General features: G+C 46.3%; 3 protein-coding genes and 1 pseudogene across 4 annotated transcripts; all 4 read right to left on the bottom strand.

Moving 5' to 3' along the window:
- Window positions 1-1,186: 1,186 nt before the first annotated feature.
- Window positions 1,187-1,259, bottom strand: CC1G_20111 (annotated as a pseudogene). Its single transcript has one exon. The product of its transcript is annotated as a tRNA-OTHER (tRNA).
- Window positions 1,260-8,788: 7,529 nt separating this feature from the next.
- CC1G_00007 (hypothetical protein) lies at window positions 8,789-11,962 on the bottom strand (the record flags this gene model as incomplete). Its single annotated transcript, XM_001836819.2, has 2 exons — window positions 8,789-11,744; window positions 11,805-11,962. 2 exons carry the CDS (start codon window positions 11,960-11,962, stop codon window positions 8,789-8,791), a joined length of 3,114 nt encoding a protein of 1,037 aa, XP_001836871.2.
- A 2,096-nt stretch (window positions 11,963-14,058) lies between these two features.
- On the bottom strand, window positions 14,059-14,990 carry CC1G_14575 (hypothetical protein; the record flags this gene model as incomplete). The annotated part of the gene is made up of 2 exons (XM_002911097.1): window positions 14,059-14,127; window positions 14,556-14,990. 2 exons carry the CDS (start codon window positions 14,988-14,990, stop codon window positions 14,059-14,061), a joined length of 504 nt encoding a protein of 167 aa, XP_002911143.1.
- Window positions 14,991-15,336: 346 nt separating this feature from the next.
- On the bottom strand, window positions 15,337-15,983 carry CC1G_14574 (hypothetical protein; the record flags this gene model as incomplete). The annotated part of the gene is made up of 4 exons (XM_002911096.1): window positions 15,337-15,365; window positions 15,410-15,586; window positions 15,839-15,907; window positions 15,980-15,983. 4 exons carry the CDS (start codon window positions 15,981-15,983, stop codon window positions 15,337-15,339), a joined length of 279 nt encoding a protein of 92 aa, XP_002911142.1.
- Between the last annotated feature and the right edge of the window lie 921 nt (window positions 15,984-16,904).

Genomic DNA, 16,904 nt, shown 5'->3' with positions numbered 1-16,904 from the left:
GACCGTGGGACTAAACTATACAGTTGATGCAGCCACCCATGTTGTGGAGCATCTGAGACACATCAGTGGAGCGAGCCGTGTCGGAAAGGCTTTGGAGGGACCGTGGGAAAACACTTCCCGAAATGGAAATATGACGCACATCGTCCCAGTGATCGAGACTCTGCGCATTCCCCTCTTGTAATCATGCTTACCCTACTCCACATAGGGGCCGGTGATACTGGAGAAGCCAGGGAAAGTGTCTGGTCCCCTTACACCCTCCCGCATACGTGGGAGGTTCTCCTGGGGGCCGGACTCATAGTGCGCTCATTTCTCGTCCGTTTTGGACGTTCTTGGGCTCATTTTGTGCGGAATACCCGGTATGGGTAGGCGCGGGTACGGGTAGGGGTAAATTTACCCGCAGGTTACCCATGTCCTTCACTATACATAGCATACCTTACTGGGTAATACTGCGGGATGGGAGTAGACTGTCCAGGGGTTGGTCCTGGCCCGGCCCTCATTTGAGAGGGCCAGGGCCAACCATCTGCTGGCCCTGGCCCTAGGTCCGGACCCAGGCCGACCCTGGGCCGGCCCTGTTGTAAATATTTCATATTTTGATGCTATTTCCGTTACTTTTTTGGGGTATGATCCCTAGAAACCATTTAGAGCAATCTCAGAATGAGAAAAAGTACATATTACAGGTGAAACCATACTCTTATTAGCTTCTGGAATGGTATTAGTCATTTGATGCACCAGTTACAAGTACCTAATTGAGTGAGAAGATTCTAAATTTGACACATATGATGTTTTGTAAAGTATATAATGCCTAGAACTCTTTTGACTAAGTTGATTTGTACTAAAAAATCGATATAAAGGACCCTGGGAAAATATATTAGGTGGACCGGGTCTGACCCGGCCCGGCCCTGGCCCTGCTTACGAGGGCCAGGGCCAGGCTGAGCGTGGACCGGACCTAGAGGGCCAGGGCCAGGGCCATCAAAAAGTGCCCGGACCGGCCCTGGACCGGCCCCCGGACAGTCTAGATGGGGGATGAGTAAGCCTGTTGCAGTTGTTGATATGGATCAAGGTGAGTTGGCTAGACATATGGGTAGTAATAGGGATGGTGATAGGTTGGTGTTGATGCAGGTCCAGCAGGTGCAGAAGACGATAAGGAGGCCCATACTGTGAAAAATCACATAGTGAGAGAAGAAAACGACCAGACCCAGGATTGAACCGAGGACCGACCCAACACTAGGTGGATGCTCTAACTACTGAGCTATCCGGTCTAGTTCAACGTAGTGTGATACAGGTATTGAGCATATGCAAGAGATTGCATGTGAGCTGTATACCCGGTAGAGATAGCAATCAGATTACTGATCTCAACACATGCAGCATATGGGGTTCCTTGGACCAGGCCATTGAAGCCATTGAGAAAGAGGTCCCATATAATGAAGACGAGGAACCAGAGCTCGTCCAGATTCTATGAGACATCCAGAATGGTGTCGCTGATGATACTTTACCTTGGGAATTGTTGATGGATGTCTCTTTCGACGGGGATGCTCTTGCCAAGAGTTGCCCCCAATTTTGATTGGGAAATGGATAGCAACGGTGAATCTTCTTCTTCTGACGAAGACTGGACCATGAGTAACCTACATTTTCTGATGTGTATGTATGTATAGAACCTCAAAATGCGATGTTTTGTCAACTGGATAGGTGCCGTTGGTCATGCATCAGCGAAATTATTCTAAGTCCCACAACTGCGCGCAGGTCTCCCAAACAAATACTTTGTTTGTCTCAGCTGTTACACCAGGGTGACTTGACTCAATCAATCACATGGTGTAATGGATGGTAACAAGCCTAAGTTTTCATCCAAACTATCCAGGAACTATTTTGGACTCCGCCCCTTTGTTCTTCCAAATACTTCTGAGATAGTTGTTTGAAAATTATTTGAAAAACTATTTAAAGTAGTTTTGGCCATAGTTTGAGGGAAACTACTTGATCTGTAGGCCAATTTGCATGCTCTTGGCAGGTTACAAGTATGTCTATGGGAGGTGTAATGCTGATGGCGCTCACTGGCGCACACCTGTGGTGTGCTTGCGCTTGCACCCAGAATAGTGCTTCTTTTAGGCTAGAATCATTGTATTTTCTCATTGCAAGTTATTATGACAGAAATCAAGTTACAGCTCTTATAACAAAGTATATATACAGTAGAAATAAGTGGTACCTATAGGGATTGAACTTGCAACAATTATCATATATAATAAAAACTAGTATACGGGCCAATGCATATGCATGGCAATGATTTTCTTCCAGCTTTCTGAAGTACTTTGAGATCAAAGTCAGTGGTTATGTCACCTTCATAGTAGCCTTCACCCTTTCTAGCCATACCATCATGGTACCAAATCCTGTTACATTGATCCACAAAGCGGCAAGTGAAATGATTATCACCACCATATAAAAGGCCTTTTAGGTGGTACAATACTGGATGACCATTCACTTTCACAGTCAAAGTTTCACTAGGAATAATCTTTTTACCTTCCATGACAAAACTTAACAGGACTGGTGCTGAAAATACTTCTGTAATCTTGACTACTTTTAAGTCCTCTCAATATTACAATTCACTTCCTGGCTGGAGTACTGGGGATGATCCTTATGATATCTGACATATTTGACAGTATTCAGTTCATCAATGTCTGCCCACTCACTTTCAGATGATTCATCTCGTTCTAAATCCTCTTTCTCCATCCTCTCTCTCTTCTTTTTGGAAAAGGTCTTCTTCTGACTGTATGTTATCCAGTCAACGAGATTCAGATGCTCATAAATAGGAGGACGATACTTATAATTGTCTACCGCAGTCTTATAAATCACTTTCCCCTCCTCATACAGCAGGATGCCCTTATCTTCGGGAATATATCCACCACCCTTAAATTTCTCATCTCTGCCTTCTTCTTCATCTTCAGTAGCATCCTTGTCTTCTCCATTTAGTGTTTCAGTATCACTCCACACATCACCAGGATCATTGTCAATATCATCAATATCTTCAGTGTCACTTTCCTGTCCTTCATAAAGATCTTTACAGACATACTCTTCCTCTTCAACCTGAGTATCAAGTTCCAGATGACATCGCTCTTGGCGCTCAATCTCATTGACATAACTTTGCCACCAGAAAGGGACAAACTCATGGTCAGTATAATGGTCTGGGTGGTCTAATAGGTACATGGCAGCCATGGGGCTTCCTATTTCTAATTTTGAAGTCAGAGCATTGACAATCTTCAGAATGAGCTTTCTAGCTGCATCCTTTGGCTTCCAGTCTGCTTGGAGGTCTTCCGCATTCTTAGCAAAAACATCGTATGCTGATGAAATATAAGGCGGGTAGCGATGTGTCCTCAACTCACGCTGCACGTACGCAAGACCAAGCTATATTGCTGGAAATACAGTAAGTGCAGTATGAGTAATGTGGGGTAAGGCTAAAGGAAAGGTATCTACGAACGGGCGAGCCCTCTGTAGGAGGGCGAGGCCTTCTAAAATAAACATCGACAAATATCGTGGGTCTAATCTAATCGATCCTCCTTACACTCTCCCCCTCTGGGCTGTTACGCGGCCCACTAATTACGGTAAAAAATAAAGTAGATAGGAATGTACTGGACATAGTAACCGAAAGAATAAAGGTGAAGATTAGTATGGTTCACAAAGTCAGAACAATATATGCATGTAGAACGAAATACCTCTCACAACACGATGTATACTTTCAATTAAAAAACAAGGGAAAAAAATCATAGTAAAAGTACTGGGTTCCTCCACAGCCATCGCATCATCTTCTCGACCGACTTGATCATGGACGTATAGACGCATCATCTCGCCGAGCTCTAGGGGTTCGAGTTTGACAGTCTCGGGAACGATATCGACTGGGGCGGATGTCGAGTAGAAGGTACTGTATGGCCGAACGCGAATTTTTCGATCTTCGATCATCTCGGGAGTTGGGTGACGGTTTCCACCACTCGGCATCGATGGGGTTTGGTGCCATGTGCTTTATCCAGTTCGCGACCCACTGCGCAGCCTGTACCAACCTCTGTGAGTGATCTAGCTCTTCCCTGGCGTCTAACCCTTCCCTAATCCAAACCTGTGCATACAGCACGCAGTCTTCGACATCCTCTGGCGTCACCCCCATCCCAGCCAACCATTCCACCACCTCCAACAACGACGGATCCGTCTGCCCAGTCCATGGTGCGAAGTTTCGGTTTGTGTTCACCGAGAGGTTCGCGTCGACAACGATCATCCAGTACAATCCGTCGCATGCTAGCAATTTGTGAAGGGTGGTGTTGAAATGGGAGTAGTTGGCGGTCAGTGTCTTCTCGGGTGTGATGCTGCGTACAAAGTATCGTCCACGGGCGCACTTGGACGATATTCCGTGCGTTTCGTCGGCGAGTACCCCTTTGGCCGTGCCGAATCGGTAAAAGTGGATGAACCACCTATCGATCGGGTCACTAACTTTGGGGGCGGGTGCTCGGTCGTCGAGGTTTGACGTGTCTGTAAGGATGGCCCTTACACGATCACGTGGGCCAACCTCATTCACCACGCCAGACGATCCACTATCATCTTACAACTAGACTTCCACCTCGTTGTACGTGTACACGTCGAACTTGTCCTATAGACTCGATTCATACGCAGCTACAAGTTCTGTGAGTGTTTACTGTTCTCCTGTTTCCGTAGGAGAACAGGTTTCCAATGTCCTTCTCGGGTTGTCGTCTATGGTCTTGCCAGGCATCCTTCGAGTAGTGTCGAAGGAACTTCTGACAGGTGCCATCCGGACACGTCGAAATTGGGAAGTGAGTGATGCAGTGCTCGCGTTCGAGGGGCGCCCAAGTGTCGTGCTGACTGTTGTCCATTGGTGTAGGTCGATTGGTAGTAGAGGTAACAGATTAAAAGAAAATGAAAAGTAAGGATGTGTTTTCAGAAAAGTAGAAAAGCGATGGGGCATAGTTGTAAATGGCGAGAATTAATTAAAAGGTTTTGAAACAAAGGAAAGTCGACGGTGGTCGGTTACTTCCGCGTTCGGGCGTTGTTACCAATTCATGCGCGCTTGGCTTTAGGTACGTCCGTTCGCTTTGGCCTAAGATCCGATACCTTGCTTACGCCTTGCAGTCGAAGGTAGTCGTCCAGAGCAGCCAATTTGTTGCAATTGGACAGTGGTTCCTAAGTAGGTTCTCCAACAGTCCACTTGACGAGAAACTGAGCTGACTTTCCCTGCCCTTTATGATCCATGATTTCTTCGACATACCATTCGGTATCATCAGGGGCACCGAAGTCGTAAGGTTCGGGTTTCTCCCGATTGGGGAAATGCAGATTGTCGCTGGGGAAATGGGGTCGAAGCAGATTTACGTGGAATCTGGGGTGAATTCGACGAGCTTTCAATGAATCGGGTAAGTCCAATTCGTAGTTTGAGGTCTCTGGGTATGCATTGATCACTCGGTATGGTCCTATGAATTTAGGTACCAGTTTGGATGCTCGTCCCTTCGGTATGTTGAGGTTCTGTGTTGACAGATAAACCATATCCCCTGACTTGATATCTGCTTCAGGTCGGCGCTTATCATTAGCATGCTTTCATTGAAATACGCGAGCAGCAATGATTGAGTCATGCGTGTCTGCCATGTAGTGGATGGCTTGATTTGCGTACACGGTAATTCCGGGCGGGAACCGTTCCTCAGAATGAGGAAACACCTTAATCATACCCGGCATGAATCCGTAATTGAGTTCGAAAGGTGAGAACCCAGTTGATACATTAATGCTCGAATTGATTGCAAACTCTACCAGTGGGCATCGTGCTAACTAATCCTTTTGGTTCGGCTTTACAGCTCCTCGAAGAATCTGGGTGATACTTCGATTAACGCGCTCAGTGATACCGTCCGTTTGCGGGTGGAATGAAGTGGACATAAGCAGTTTTGTCCCAAGTAATCGGTGAATTTCCTTCCACCATTTCGATGTGAACTTTGAATCTCGATCTGACACAATTGATTCAGGAAGGCCGTGAAGTCTAACGACTTCTCGAACGTAAATCTCGGACAGTTCGGACGCCTTGGTGGTTGTATGGACCGGAATGAGGTGAACCATTGACGTGAGTCGGCAGATTATTACCCACAGGTAATTCTTGCCATCCACTTCTGGAAATGGACCGATGAAATCCATTCCAATGGATTGCCACGGTTTGGTGGGTAATGGCAATATGTAAGAGTCCCTGTGGCTGTCTATTCTCCCCCTTCGTAGTCATGCAAATCTGACAAGTTCTGCAGAAGATTTGCGTGTCTACAAATATCCTAGGCCACCAGTACCACCTCCGAATGTAGTCCGACGTTCTCTGTGGTCCGAAATGTCCCCATATCTCGTGCTCTCGCTCGATTATTGCTCCTCTGATGGTCTTCTCGTCAAATCGGCCTTGTGGAACGCATAACACACGTTCGCCTCCCTTGTTTCGAGTGTACACGAAGCCTTGGTCGACTTCGAAGTCCTTATGCATCTCTGGGGTTTTGATTACCTTGGAAAACAATGGATCATCGCTATAAGCGGTCAGAATAGCTGTCTCTAGTTCATTCTGTCGCTCCATTGTTTCCACTACCTTCTCCCCTCGACTTCGCGACTCGAACACTGTCAGATCGTCGTCTTGCTCGTCTCTACTCGGTTGAGAGTGCTCCTTCTCAGCAGGAGGCCCTTGCTCGACTTCCTGGCCTTCGACGAGTCTCTGAGCTTCAATGTCTCGCATCTCTGAATGCTCCTGGATTTGGTGTTGAAGTCTGGCAGATCTTCGAGGTGTTTCCAGCGTCATAGCGCGAAGTTCCACCGCATTATGCGTGATTTCGAGCATCCTTTCGTTTGGTAAGTCGTCCATGTCCTTGTCCAACCGGTAGTCAGCATTGGAATACTCTGACACGTCGTGTGCATCGTCCCAGACGTCATTTTCGAAATACCGAGAAAGTGCGTCAGCTACTTTATTGACTTTCCCTTCAATGTACTGGATATCGAAGTCAAACCGAGACAGATACTCCATCCACCGTGTTTGACGCCCGGATAAGCACTTTTGGCGATCGAAGAACTCCAGAGCCTTGTGGTCAGTGACCACGTGAATTCGATAGCCCATTAACTTGTCCTCCCACTTGAGTAGAGCCTCAAGTATTGCCAGTGTCTCCTGTTCGAACACTCGATAGTTCATTTGCGCATCAGTGAACTTCTTAGACATTATACCAGCTGGTCTGCACGTTTGCCAGGTAGGGCCTTGTCCGTACATTGCACCGACTCCATTGATTGAGGCATTGCATATGACCCAAATTGGTTCGTCTTTTCTGGGGTCTATGGGTTTTAGGATTGGAGTCGAGCAGCATATCTGCTTTATCCGTTGGAAACAGGTCTCGTGAATTGGATTCCAGCGAAATGATTGCCCATTTTTGCATATGGCTGCCAATGGCGACGTGTATGCTGATATATCGGGTAGGAATTGAGCCAGATATTGAACCAGTCCCAGGAATCGTTCGACGTCATTGTAATTCCTCGGTGTTCGCCAATCCCGAATGCGAGCCATCTTATCTGCATCAGCGTGAAGTCCCTTTTCGTCGATGATGTGACCTAGACAGTCCACTCGTTCCGCATACAAGTTGCACTTTTGCGCTTTCAGGTAGAATTTTGCCTCTTTGAGCTTCTCAAAGACTGCTCCTAAGTGTTTCTCGTGATCTTCGATTGTGTCGCTGTACACGAAGACATCATCAAGATACACATGGACAAAAATTCCAATGAAATCTCGGAATATCAGTGTCATTGAACACTGGAACGTCGAAGGTGCGTTGCAGTCCCCCTGTTGCATTACCTGACTGAAAAATGTTCCGTATACCGTTGCAAATGCGGTCTTTGGTACATCTTCCGGCTCCTCACGGATCTGTTCGTACGCATCAGACAAGTCGATTTTCGACCGATACTTTGCTCGTGCAACCTCAAGGCGGATTTGGTCTTGATCAGGAAACGAAGTCACATCCCTTACAGTGTTCTGGTTTCGCTTCCGACAGTCGACTACTGTGCGGAGTTTCCCATCTTTCTTTGGGATGCATAGCATCGGGGCCGCCTGTCCAGCTTGTTTTGGTACCCACCACCCAGCCTCTGTATATCGTTGAACCTTCTCCATTAATTGCGGTTTCAATGCATCCGGACATCGAGGCATGTGGTAATTGTACTGCTTCGATTCATCTTTGAGAGGTATACAATGATTGATCTCCCGAAGTGGTGGTAGTTTAGCTGGAGGTCCCTTCATCATCGACTCACAATTCTTAATCCAATTCTCTCGCAATCGGGGTATATCCTCCTTGGTAAATTTCCCCATCTTCTCTACATCTTGAAGATGTTTTGACACCACCTTCCGGAATACCTGAGTCGCTTTGTTTACCTCTGGCAATGGTACGTGCTTCTTCTTCAACTCCTCTCTGATCTGCTTATCTGGGAACCATGTGTGAGTGAATTCTTGCACATATTCCCTGTATCGCGGATCTCCATCCTTCTCAACTTGTGGTACTCCCCCACTATCCTCAACTATGACAGGAATTGCTTGGTCGCATTCCTCCTTTCGCATCTGTCTTTCAGTATAACTCCTTCCGTGATCCCTCTCACGTCTTCGTCGTGTTTTATTTGGATCTTCCCTCTTCAATCGTTCAAATTCCTCAAATTCTTCCACGGTCATCAGCAATGGTAAATCCGGTTGAAGTCCTTCATTCACTTGGACTCCCTCACGATCATCCAATTCCTCCATCGTCACTCTAGGTAGAATTGGACTATTTTCGGCTATTCATTCAGATTGAGGGTGCGCCATCTTGCGCATGGCACTCCTTCGAGCCATCAGTTTCCGCTCCTCAGTCTCGGATAGGGCTGGATATGGCTTCCCATCCACAAAAATCTGATCGTTTGCAAGATCAAGCATAATTTTATGCTTCCTCATGAATACGGTTCCGAGTATAGCATCATACCGATCAAGGTTGACAACATCTACATAGTCACAGATGTTTTTCAAAGGTCCAAAATCGATGTTCACGATGGTACCATACTTGATACTGGATCTGCTTCCAACTGTCCCCAGTTGGAGTGCAAGTTCAGTAGATAAGGGATGAACCTTTATTTCATTCACTCGCGCAAATGCCGGCGAAAGTGAATCAGTGCTACTTCCGCTATCGAACATGGTGATCGCCTTTTTACCATTGAACTGCACTTCTGCAATTAATGCATGTTTCTCCTTCCAGGTACGGATGGGACGGTCAATTGTACGTGATGAGATCTTGTACGCCTTTCGGGGATTTCGTTCTTTATCCCTTTGAGCGCCAGACTCCCCCTCTATGGTGCCCATTGCCCTCAGGAACTCGTAATCGGACTCGAACTCATTGTCCAATTCGGCCATACGGGTAAGCTGATCCCTAGGCTCCCTCAACTCATTCTCGGACTCGAAGTCTGAGATATGTTCGTATTCACCCTCAGACTCGGATTGGTACTCTTCTCCATATCCACCATTCGAATCCGCATCCGATGTATCCCTTTCCGATTCATCAGTCTCATGAATCGCACGCAACTGCTCTCGACTCTTCCCTTTCCCGTACTTTGGACATACTTTGTCAGCTGCAAAGTGACCCACTTGCCCACATGCATGGCAAATCTTGTTTCGCGATCCACCACTGCCACCTGAAGGCTTGTTCTTCTCTTCACCACCACGCTTACTCGTCCCTGCTGTGGCAGCAGTTGAACTAGGCTTCTCAGTTCGGTTTCGAGGGGCATCAGAATCCCTCTTCCATACAGTAGGATTATCTTCCTTCACCAATCTGCCTGTGTCGCGCTCCCTTTGGTACCCAGGTCGCCATGAATCTTGATTGTCGGCCCTTGAGCTCGAGGTTCTAGATCCAGAACCACTGTCTTGGTTATACAACTTAGCCAACCGTTGGGCATTTTCATACTTGATCCCGGCACGTTGGATGTCTTGGATCTCAGCACCATCCTCGGGTGTCTTGCTATCATCAATGAGTTTCATCCGAGGTGGAAGCTCCTGCAGAATTCGCTGCATGAACGCAATAGGTGAAGGCTTCTGAGGCATGCGTTTAGCATATGTACGAAGTTCGGAGATCAGGGTCTGAATTCCTCCCTCTTCAGTGTACCGTACCACGTTGTACTTATCAGTTGGCTCACGCGATACCGCCTCGAACACAAATCGAGCGTACAGTCCAGTCATTACTTCAGAGAGTGACCATGATACTTGTCGCCGATTGATGCTAGCGACGTTCTCAATATACCAAGACTGAGCCTTGTCCTGTAAGTAATGACCGATGATCTCCACCAAATAGAATTCATTGTTGGGCCCTCCCAGGCCCTTTGCTCGAGCCCATGAGCAGAACAAGTACAGAAACGTATCAAATTTTTCCATACTTCGCTCACCATTGTATTTGCCCGGGTTGGGTATCTTTATCGGGTTGGAGCGGTCGTCAATTGCCCGAGGTAAGCTTCTCTCTCTGCCCAAATACTCCTCAATAATGGCGATGATACGATCCTTTTCTTCATCCAGAAAAGGCGAGTCTTCAGGTATATCGAGGGCATTGAATTGCCTTTGAAGACTAGAATATGTCTTCAGTTCTCGTTCTTCGCTCTCGCGACGATACTTATGAAATAAATCATTTACACCCTCAAATCCTTGTGCCGGCGTGAGGTTACGCTGAATTGAACTTGGTTGTGCTGATGGAGTTCGGTTCCGCATGCTCCCCATGGTTTGTCTTTGGTGAGTCTCATGTGCGTTGTCTATAACGTCACACTGTCGTCCGAATTGGTCCTGTCTCAGTCCCGAGACTGGTGTTCGAGGGTATACCACTGCTTCCTCTCCCTGTAAACCAAGTTCCGGTTCTTGAAGCTTCTTCTCCTCTGCCCCTTTCAATCCATGATTGTAAGGTTCCTGTCGGTATCCTTCCTTTCTTCCTCTCTCACGGCTGACTTGATATCCAATCTTGGACGGGCTCGGATATGTTGACTTTCCCTCTAAGAGGTAGCCATGAGTAAAGTGAAGGTCATCCTCCTCACCTTCTTCATGGTTCCCATGACGGCTTCCATCTTGCTCATGCTTAATGGGAGTGGACGTCGAATAAACGGGAATTTTATTACCGGAATGCTGTCTATCGTTTCCAGCCGTTAATCTATTACTAAATCCACCCCCCCAGGCAGTACGTGTTCCCCATCTGGTAGTGAGTCCGCCAAACATATGCGGCGGGGCGTCCTTCTGCGAGCGACCGCCAGGTGCTCCCCTTCTATACTCGCCCCCGGTCAAGGGCACCGGCTTTTGCTCCTCCGACTTCGCGATCCCCTTGTTTCCATCGTTCCCTCCCGCAGGGACCATCCCTCCGGAAACTAAACGCTTGGCCACGTTCGAGCGTTTGCGATAGTCGTCGGAGGTTTCATCGGGCTGTCGTTCCCGACATACCTGTTCAGCAGCGTTGGTCAGATTCGGGTCTCCGAATCCAGACGCAGGCGGCGTCAGTCTAAGGGATGCGTAGCTCAATGCCTCGTCACTGCCGGGGTCCGGGCTACTGCTCCTCTGGGTCTGGATCAGTTGTTTGACCCCAGACGTACCTCCCGGTGCGAGTTGTTGGAGTCCGAGGTTAGCGAGAAGCACCTCCAGTGCTTCCTCCTTCGAAACCTCACCACCCTGCAGGGCCTCCCTGACTTGGTCTACCACCTCCGAAGTCCTCGAGCGTCGCGACACATCGCTCTGTGCTGTCGTTCTGACGGCTTGTACTGGAACATCCGTATATGGATGAGGGTGGTGCTCCTCATCCTTTCACGGGGCATTCCCTGTATCTCCTGCTTCCCTCGCCGCCTCTTCGTGCCCGAATGTCTCGGGAGCATCGTCGAACCTCGATGCCTCCTGGGTCGTCGTATTGGGTGGCTGTTCTGGAGGTGCACCCGTGACGCCGTTGTCGTCGCCTGTTTCGTCGTGCATCGAGTGTCGCAGTCTACTGTGGGGCTGTGGTTGGTTGTAGAGTGCGCGGTCGTTGATTGAGTTGGGTTTGTACGAGTTCAAAAGAGATCTAATAGATTTTTAGTGTTTGGGGTGGTCCCGAGTTGAGTGGCAACGAAAAAAGAAACGGTTTGGGATGTTGGTTGCGTAAAAAAGTATAAGGCGGGTAGCGATGTGTCCTCAACTCACGCTGCACGGACGCAAGACCAAGCTATATTGCTGGAAATACAGAAAGTGCAGTATGAGTAATGTGAGGTAAGGCTAAAGGAAAGGTATCTACGAACGGGCGAGCCCTCTGTAGGAGGGCGAGGCCTTCTAAAATAAACATCGACAAATATCGTGGGTCTAATCTAATCAATCCTCCTTACATGAAAAGATTTGATGTGTCTTCAGAGTTGGTTTTGTAACGTAATCTGTCACATATGAAATGATAGCTTTTATTAAAGTCCCTGAGGTAAGGTGGAAACATCAGAGTTGCAACGGATTAGATATGTTAAGGCTGAAGTAAATGTATTTATAAACACTTCAAGTTTCTTCATTGTCAGTCTTCTGTCTTCCTTGTCTACTAGTATACGGGCCAATGCACATGCATGGCGGAGACTCGGCTTAAATAAGGCTCCGCCGTAATCACCTTTACTGATGTATTTAGAAAATGTAACAAAAGAGTAGTATTACTCTTAGGGAAGGACAGGGGTAACCCCCGGGTAGCCGGACACCTACCCTTACCCCCACCCCCCAAAACCCTTACCCCCCAACCCTGGGGGTTTTGACCAAGGGTTTTAATCATTTTGGTACTAACCATTACTTACAGTTGTCTATATGGATATTTTTATGTGTTTTATTGCATATACAGCAGTTATTTAGTAGAAACTATGCATAGATGTTGAAATAAATGGGTTTTCATTGATTTTTATCAAAACCCTTACCCCCGACTGGGGGTAGGGGTTTGGCCAAGGGTAGCCGGAGACCTACCCTTACCCCTACCCCCGCTCTACCCCTGGCCTCTACCCTGGGGGTTTTAAAACCCCTTGACCATCCCTAATTACTCTAGTTAGCTCACTAACGAAATACACAACGAAATTGACCAAATCAGAGCTAGGATACAGTTCTCATCGAAGATTTCGGGTAAGTGCACGCTGAACAGAGAAAAGAAGACTAGTTACTATTATTACAGTTCACCCAGTAATACACAACCAAGTTAAGTATTAGACCCCGGGTAAGTATACAAGAGAAGAAGTCGGGTAAGTAGTATACGACGAACAGGGAAGGAATCGGTTGCCGTCGAGGAACCATTTGAATTTTGAAACTCCGACAGAGGGCTGGGCAAATTGTTTCAATGGAAAGGTGAGGTTGAAAACGGGTTTTACATAATTATTTTATGACCACTAAATATATGTTTCTACAAAGGTCAACAAAAACAAGTTGGAACACGACAGTATATGGTCAGTTGAAGGGGAAGTAGAGAACGAGGAAAGACGTGAAGGGCAATTTCGAACTCCATTCCAGATTAAGAAACAAGTTACCAGTTGACTGATGGGAGTGGCCATTTTGCGTGTGCGCGCACGCATTAAATTACACTCAGCTTATTTAAGCTGAGTAATATCATCAAACTCTTCCCCACTTGCAGTGGTACATTGTCTTACATGTTTAATAGACCCGACCCCTGGCTTAACCCCACCCGTAACCCGACGGGTTTTCCGCACGGGTTGGGTCTTAGATCATCGAAAACGGATAAGAAATGACTGAGATATGGTTAAAATAATAATTTGACCGTATCTCAGCCATTTCCCATCCGTTTCTGATGATCTGTGGCTCGTTTTAAAGATCTCGGGTCTGAAAATGGCGACCCGTACCCGACCCATCGCAGGGTTGACCCGAAAACCTGCAGGGGTCAGCCGACCCTTGCTTTTCACTAATGATCCTTCTCGTTCCGGAATCCCCAGCCTCATGTACCCGGCCGCAATCTCCTCCACAACGGCGGCATTGTGCGGGATAAAATTTTAGCGTCTCATAACACCAATTATTAGCTTCAAAACGAGCCCAAAATCCAAGAAAACACACCAAAGATGAAGGAGATATCAGTAGTTGTCTTCTTCTCCTCCCTCAACTCCAGGTACCGGTGGAGCATTAGCTTGGCATTGGCTTGGCTGATGCAATAAGCGGAACTGGGACTCAATCAGTTCCGCTTATTGCGTCATTGCGGTGTTTCAAACTCCGACGCAACCACGGCAACATGTTTTTGCAGCTACAGGTTTTTATAAAACCCCTTTTTTTATTTTTTTTTATTATTTTTCTGTTAATGTTACTTAGAGTATTCTATATGACAGGAGAGAGGGAGTTTGACATGAATATACCGAAAAATATCCAGGAAGTAAGTGAAAGTGAAAGCGGAGACTGAATAAATCTGCAATGTACCATATAAGGTAATAAGTTCCCAGTTGACTGATGAAAGGGAACAAAATGCTCGCGCGCGCTCGCGTTAAATTACACTCAGCTTATTTAAGCCGAGTAAACACTCAGCTTATTTAAGCCGAGTAACTGTTGTTTCCTGTACAATCTCTCTTGGGAACCGCACTGTGCATATCCCTTCTTTTATGAGACAGCCTTTTGGAGCACCAGACATCATCAACTTGACTTGAACATCATCTGCATTAGATTTCTTGTCTTTCATCGGTGCTTTCTTTGCACGGCATTTGTGGAAATGTGTTCTTAGAACAATATCATCTACAGTATGGTTGAATTTGTACTTCCATGCTGCAATCGCTGCACATTTCTGACATGCTTCAAAGGAATTGTGAGTTTTCTCACACCATTCTGGAGGCTCTTCATGTAAAGTCAAAGTAGGGTCAACATAGCTCGGAGGAGTTACTTTTGAGGATCCTTCCTTTTCAATTCCATGAAAGCCCTCATCCTCCTCATCAGGATCATACGGGACCCTTGCCTTGACCTCTTCTATTGACCCAGTAATAAATTCTCCCTGGTGAACACCCTCCATGTATTCTACATTCATTAACCAATCTCAAACTTCTTATGGAGATAAAGCACCTGCAATCCAAATCATCATATGTAAGTGAAGAGTCAGCGGACCTTGTTGCTCTACTGTCCCATAATAGGCATTTGTCTTGCCATATAAGCCATCATGGTCAGTACCAACACCTAGCTCATGTTTGATAAACAATTCTACAAGAACATTGAAGAATTTTGCAGCTGCTATAGGGTTACTTAGATAAAGTTTTTCCCTCTGTTTGAAAGTCAAGATTTTGGGCTTGAACTCCAAATTATCTGAGGCGGAGTAAAAACTCAATAGATAGCAGTTGTCAGCTGTTGCAAAAGTAATGAACCAACTTGGTGCCCCTTTAAAAGCTAGCAGTGACCAAATCTCGTTCTGCATGTACTTTCGATTAGTTAAAGAGCCCTTGACATGCCCACCAACATGATCAAGCATATTGAGCAACTGAAAGCACTCTTTCTCTTCATCTGTTTTGGGCCTGACACGTCCTCCATTTGCCATTCGATCAGCAATATCCTTCAAAACCTCTTTGTTAAGCCCTAGGATCTTTTGTGTGATAACTTCAAAATTCTGTCGCTTGGCCATCAGGAAACTCCCTGTAATGCTGCTTTTTAACTGTTCATGATTAAACGCAACTATAGGAAAATAAAGATCTGTTTGGAAACACTTATCAGCATAGTTAAGAAGATGCTTCTTGCAGTTTTTATGGTGAAGTTTCTTTTTAAGATGTGTTTGCCCAATTCCACCTTTTCCATAGGGGAAAAGCCATGGGAACATTTGCGGATAAAGCTGAGGGTTGTCATAGATTGTCTCTGGTGTATCTGAGTGACCAATACCAAGAGCTTTACCTCCATCTTCTAGATGACGTAAAGCTTTGGCTTTAAGAGCATCAATGGTCATATTCTCGTATTCAACCCCTGTTAGACTATGGACAGTAAAACAGCATGGCCCATCAGAGGTTCCGTGCTCTACCTTTACCTCGTGCTTACTCATTTCAGAAGGCAATACATTACCTGCCATATTTACAGGTAATGGCTTGTAATCACAGAATACAGGTACACCACTTTCATTATATGATGCTAAATTTTCCCTATCAATAGTAAGATCTGCATAGTCCTGGTGATTTAACTTTAGCCATTCTAACGCTAAAGCTACCTTGTTGCGTCTTACAAGCATTGGAGTACATTTAAAATCCTCAGGTGTCGGACTTGAAGAACCCATAAAGGTGAATGCCAGTACTTCACTTAGCTCTTTGCGGCTAGGAGGAGGTTTGTTATAAACTTCAACTGTAGGGTTTGCAAACATGATGATATTAGCTATCATTTTTGCTCTTCCTATCTGTCTGTCGCGAAGAGCGGACACTAAACCAAACTTAAGACCAGATGTGCGGAGCGGATAAGAGCGGAGGACGAGATGAGAGCGATGAGTGATGGATGCAGATGAATACTGAAGCGGTGTATTGACGAAGAGGTCAAGCTGAGGAAATACAGAGGAATCTACCTAGCTTATATACCTATTCTACAGTCTACATAGCCGCGATGAGTCAAAATGACGAAAGGGTGGTGAAACACAGAAGAACAATAAAGAGGGTCACAAGGCTGCGCGGGGCTGCGCGAAGAACAAGGAGAAGACAATAGAAGGGAGTCACGAGGCAGTGCGAGAAGGAAGAACAATAAGAAATAGGGCAGAGGGTACATCGAGGCAGTGTTCCATGAGAGAAAGAGTCCGTATTGAGAATAAAGGTAGAAATGAGAATAAAGGAGGGAACGATAAGGGAGATGAAAGTGATAAGATAAGATAATGGAAAAATAGGGGCTCGTACCCGCTGTTCACGACACTGTCCTCCACTGGTGGTAACTCTAACTAGGCAGTAGTTATGTCTTACGCGGGCAATCAACATCTGTTCCACGAATG

Source organism: Coprinopsis cinerea, assembly GCF_000182895.1.
Source record: "Coprinopsis cinerea okayama7#130 chromosome 5 map unlocalized cont3.5, whole genome shotgun sequence".
NCBI lineage: Eukaryota > Fungi > Basidiomycota > Agaricomycetes > Agaricales > Psathyrellaceae > Coprinopsis > Coprinopsis cinerea.
Note: the sequence above shows the minus strand (reverse complement) of the source record. Positions and strands in the feature narration are given on the sequence as shown.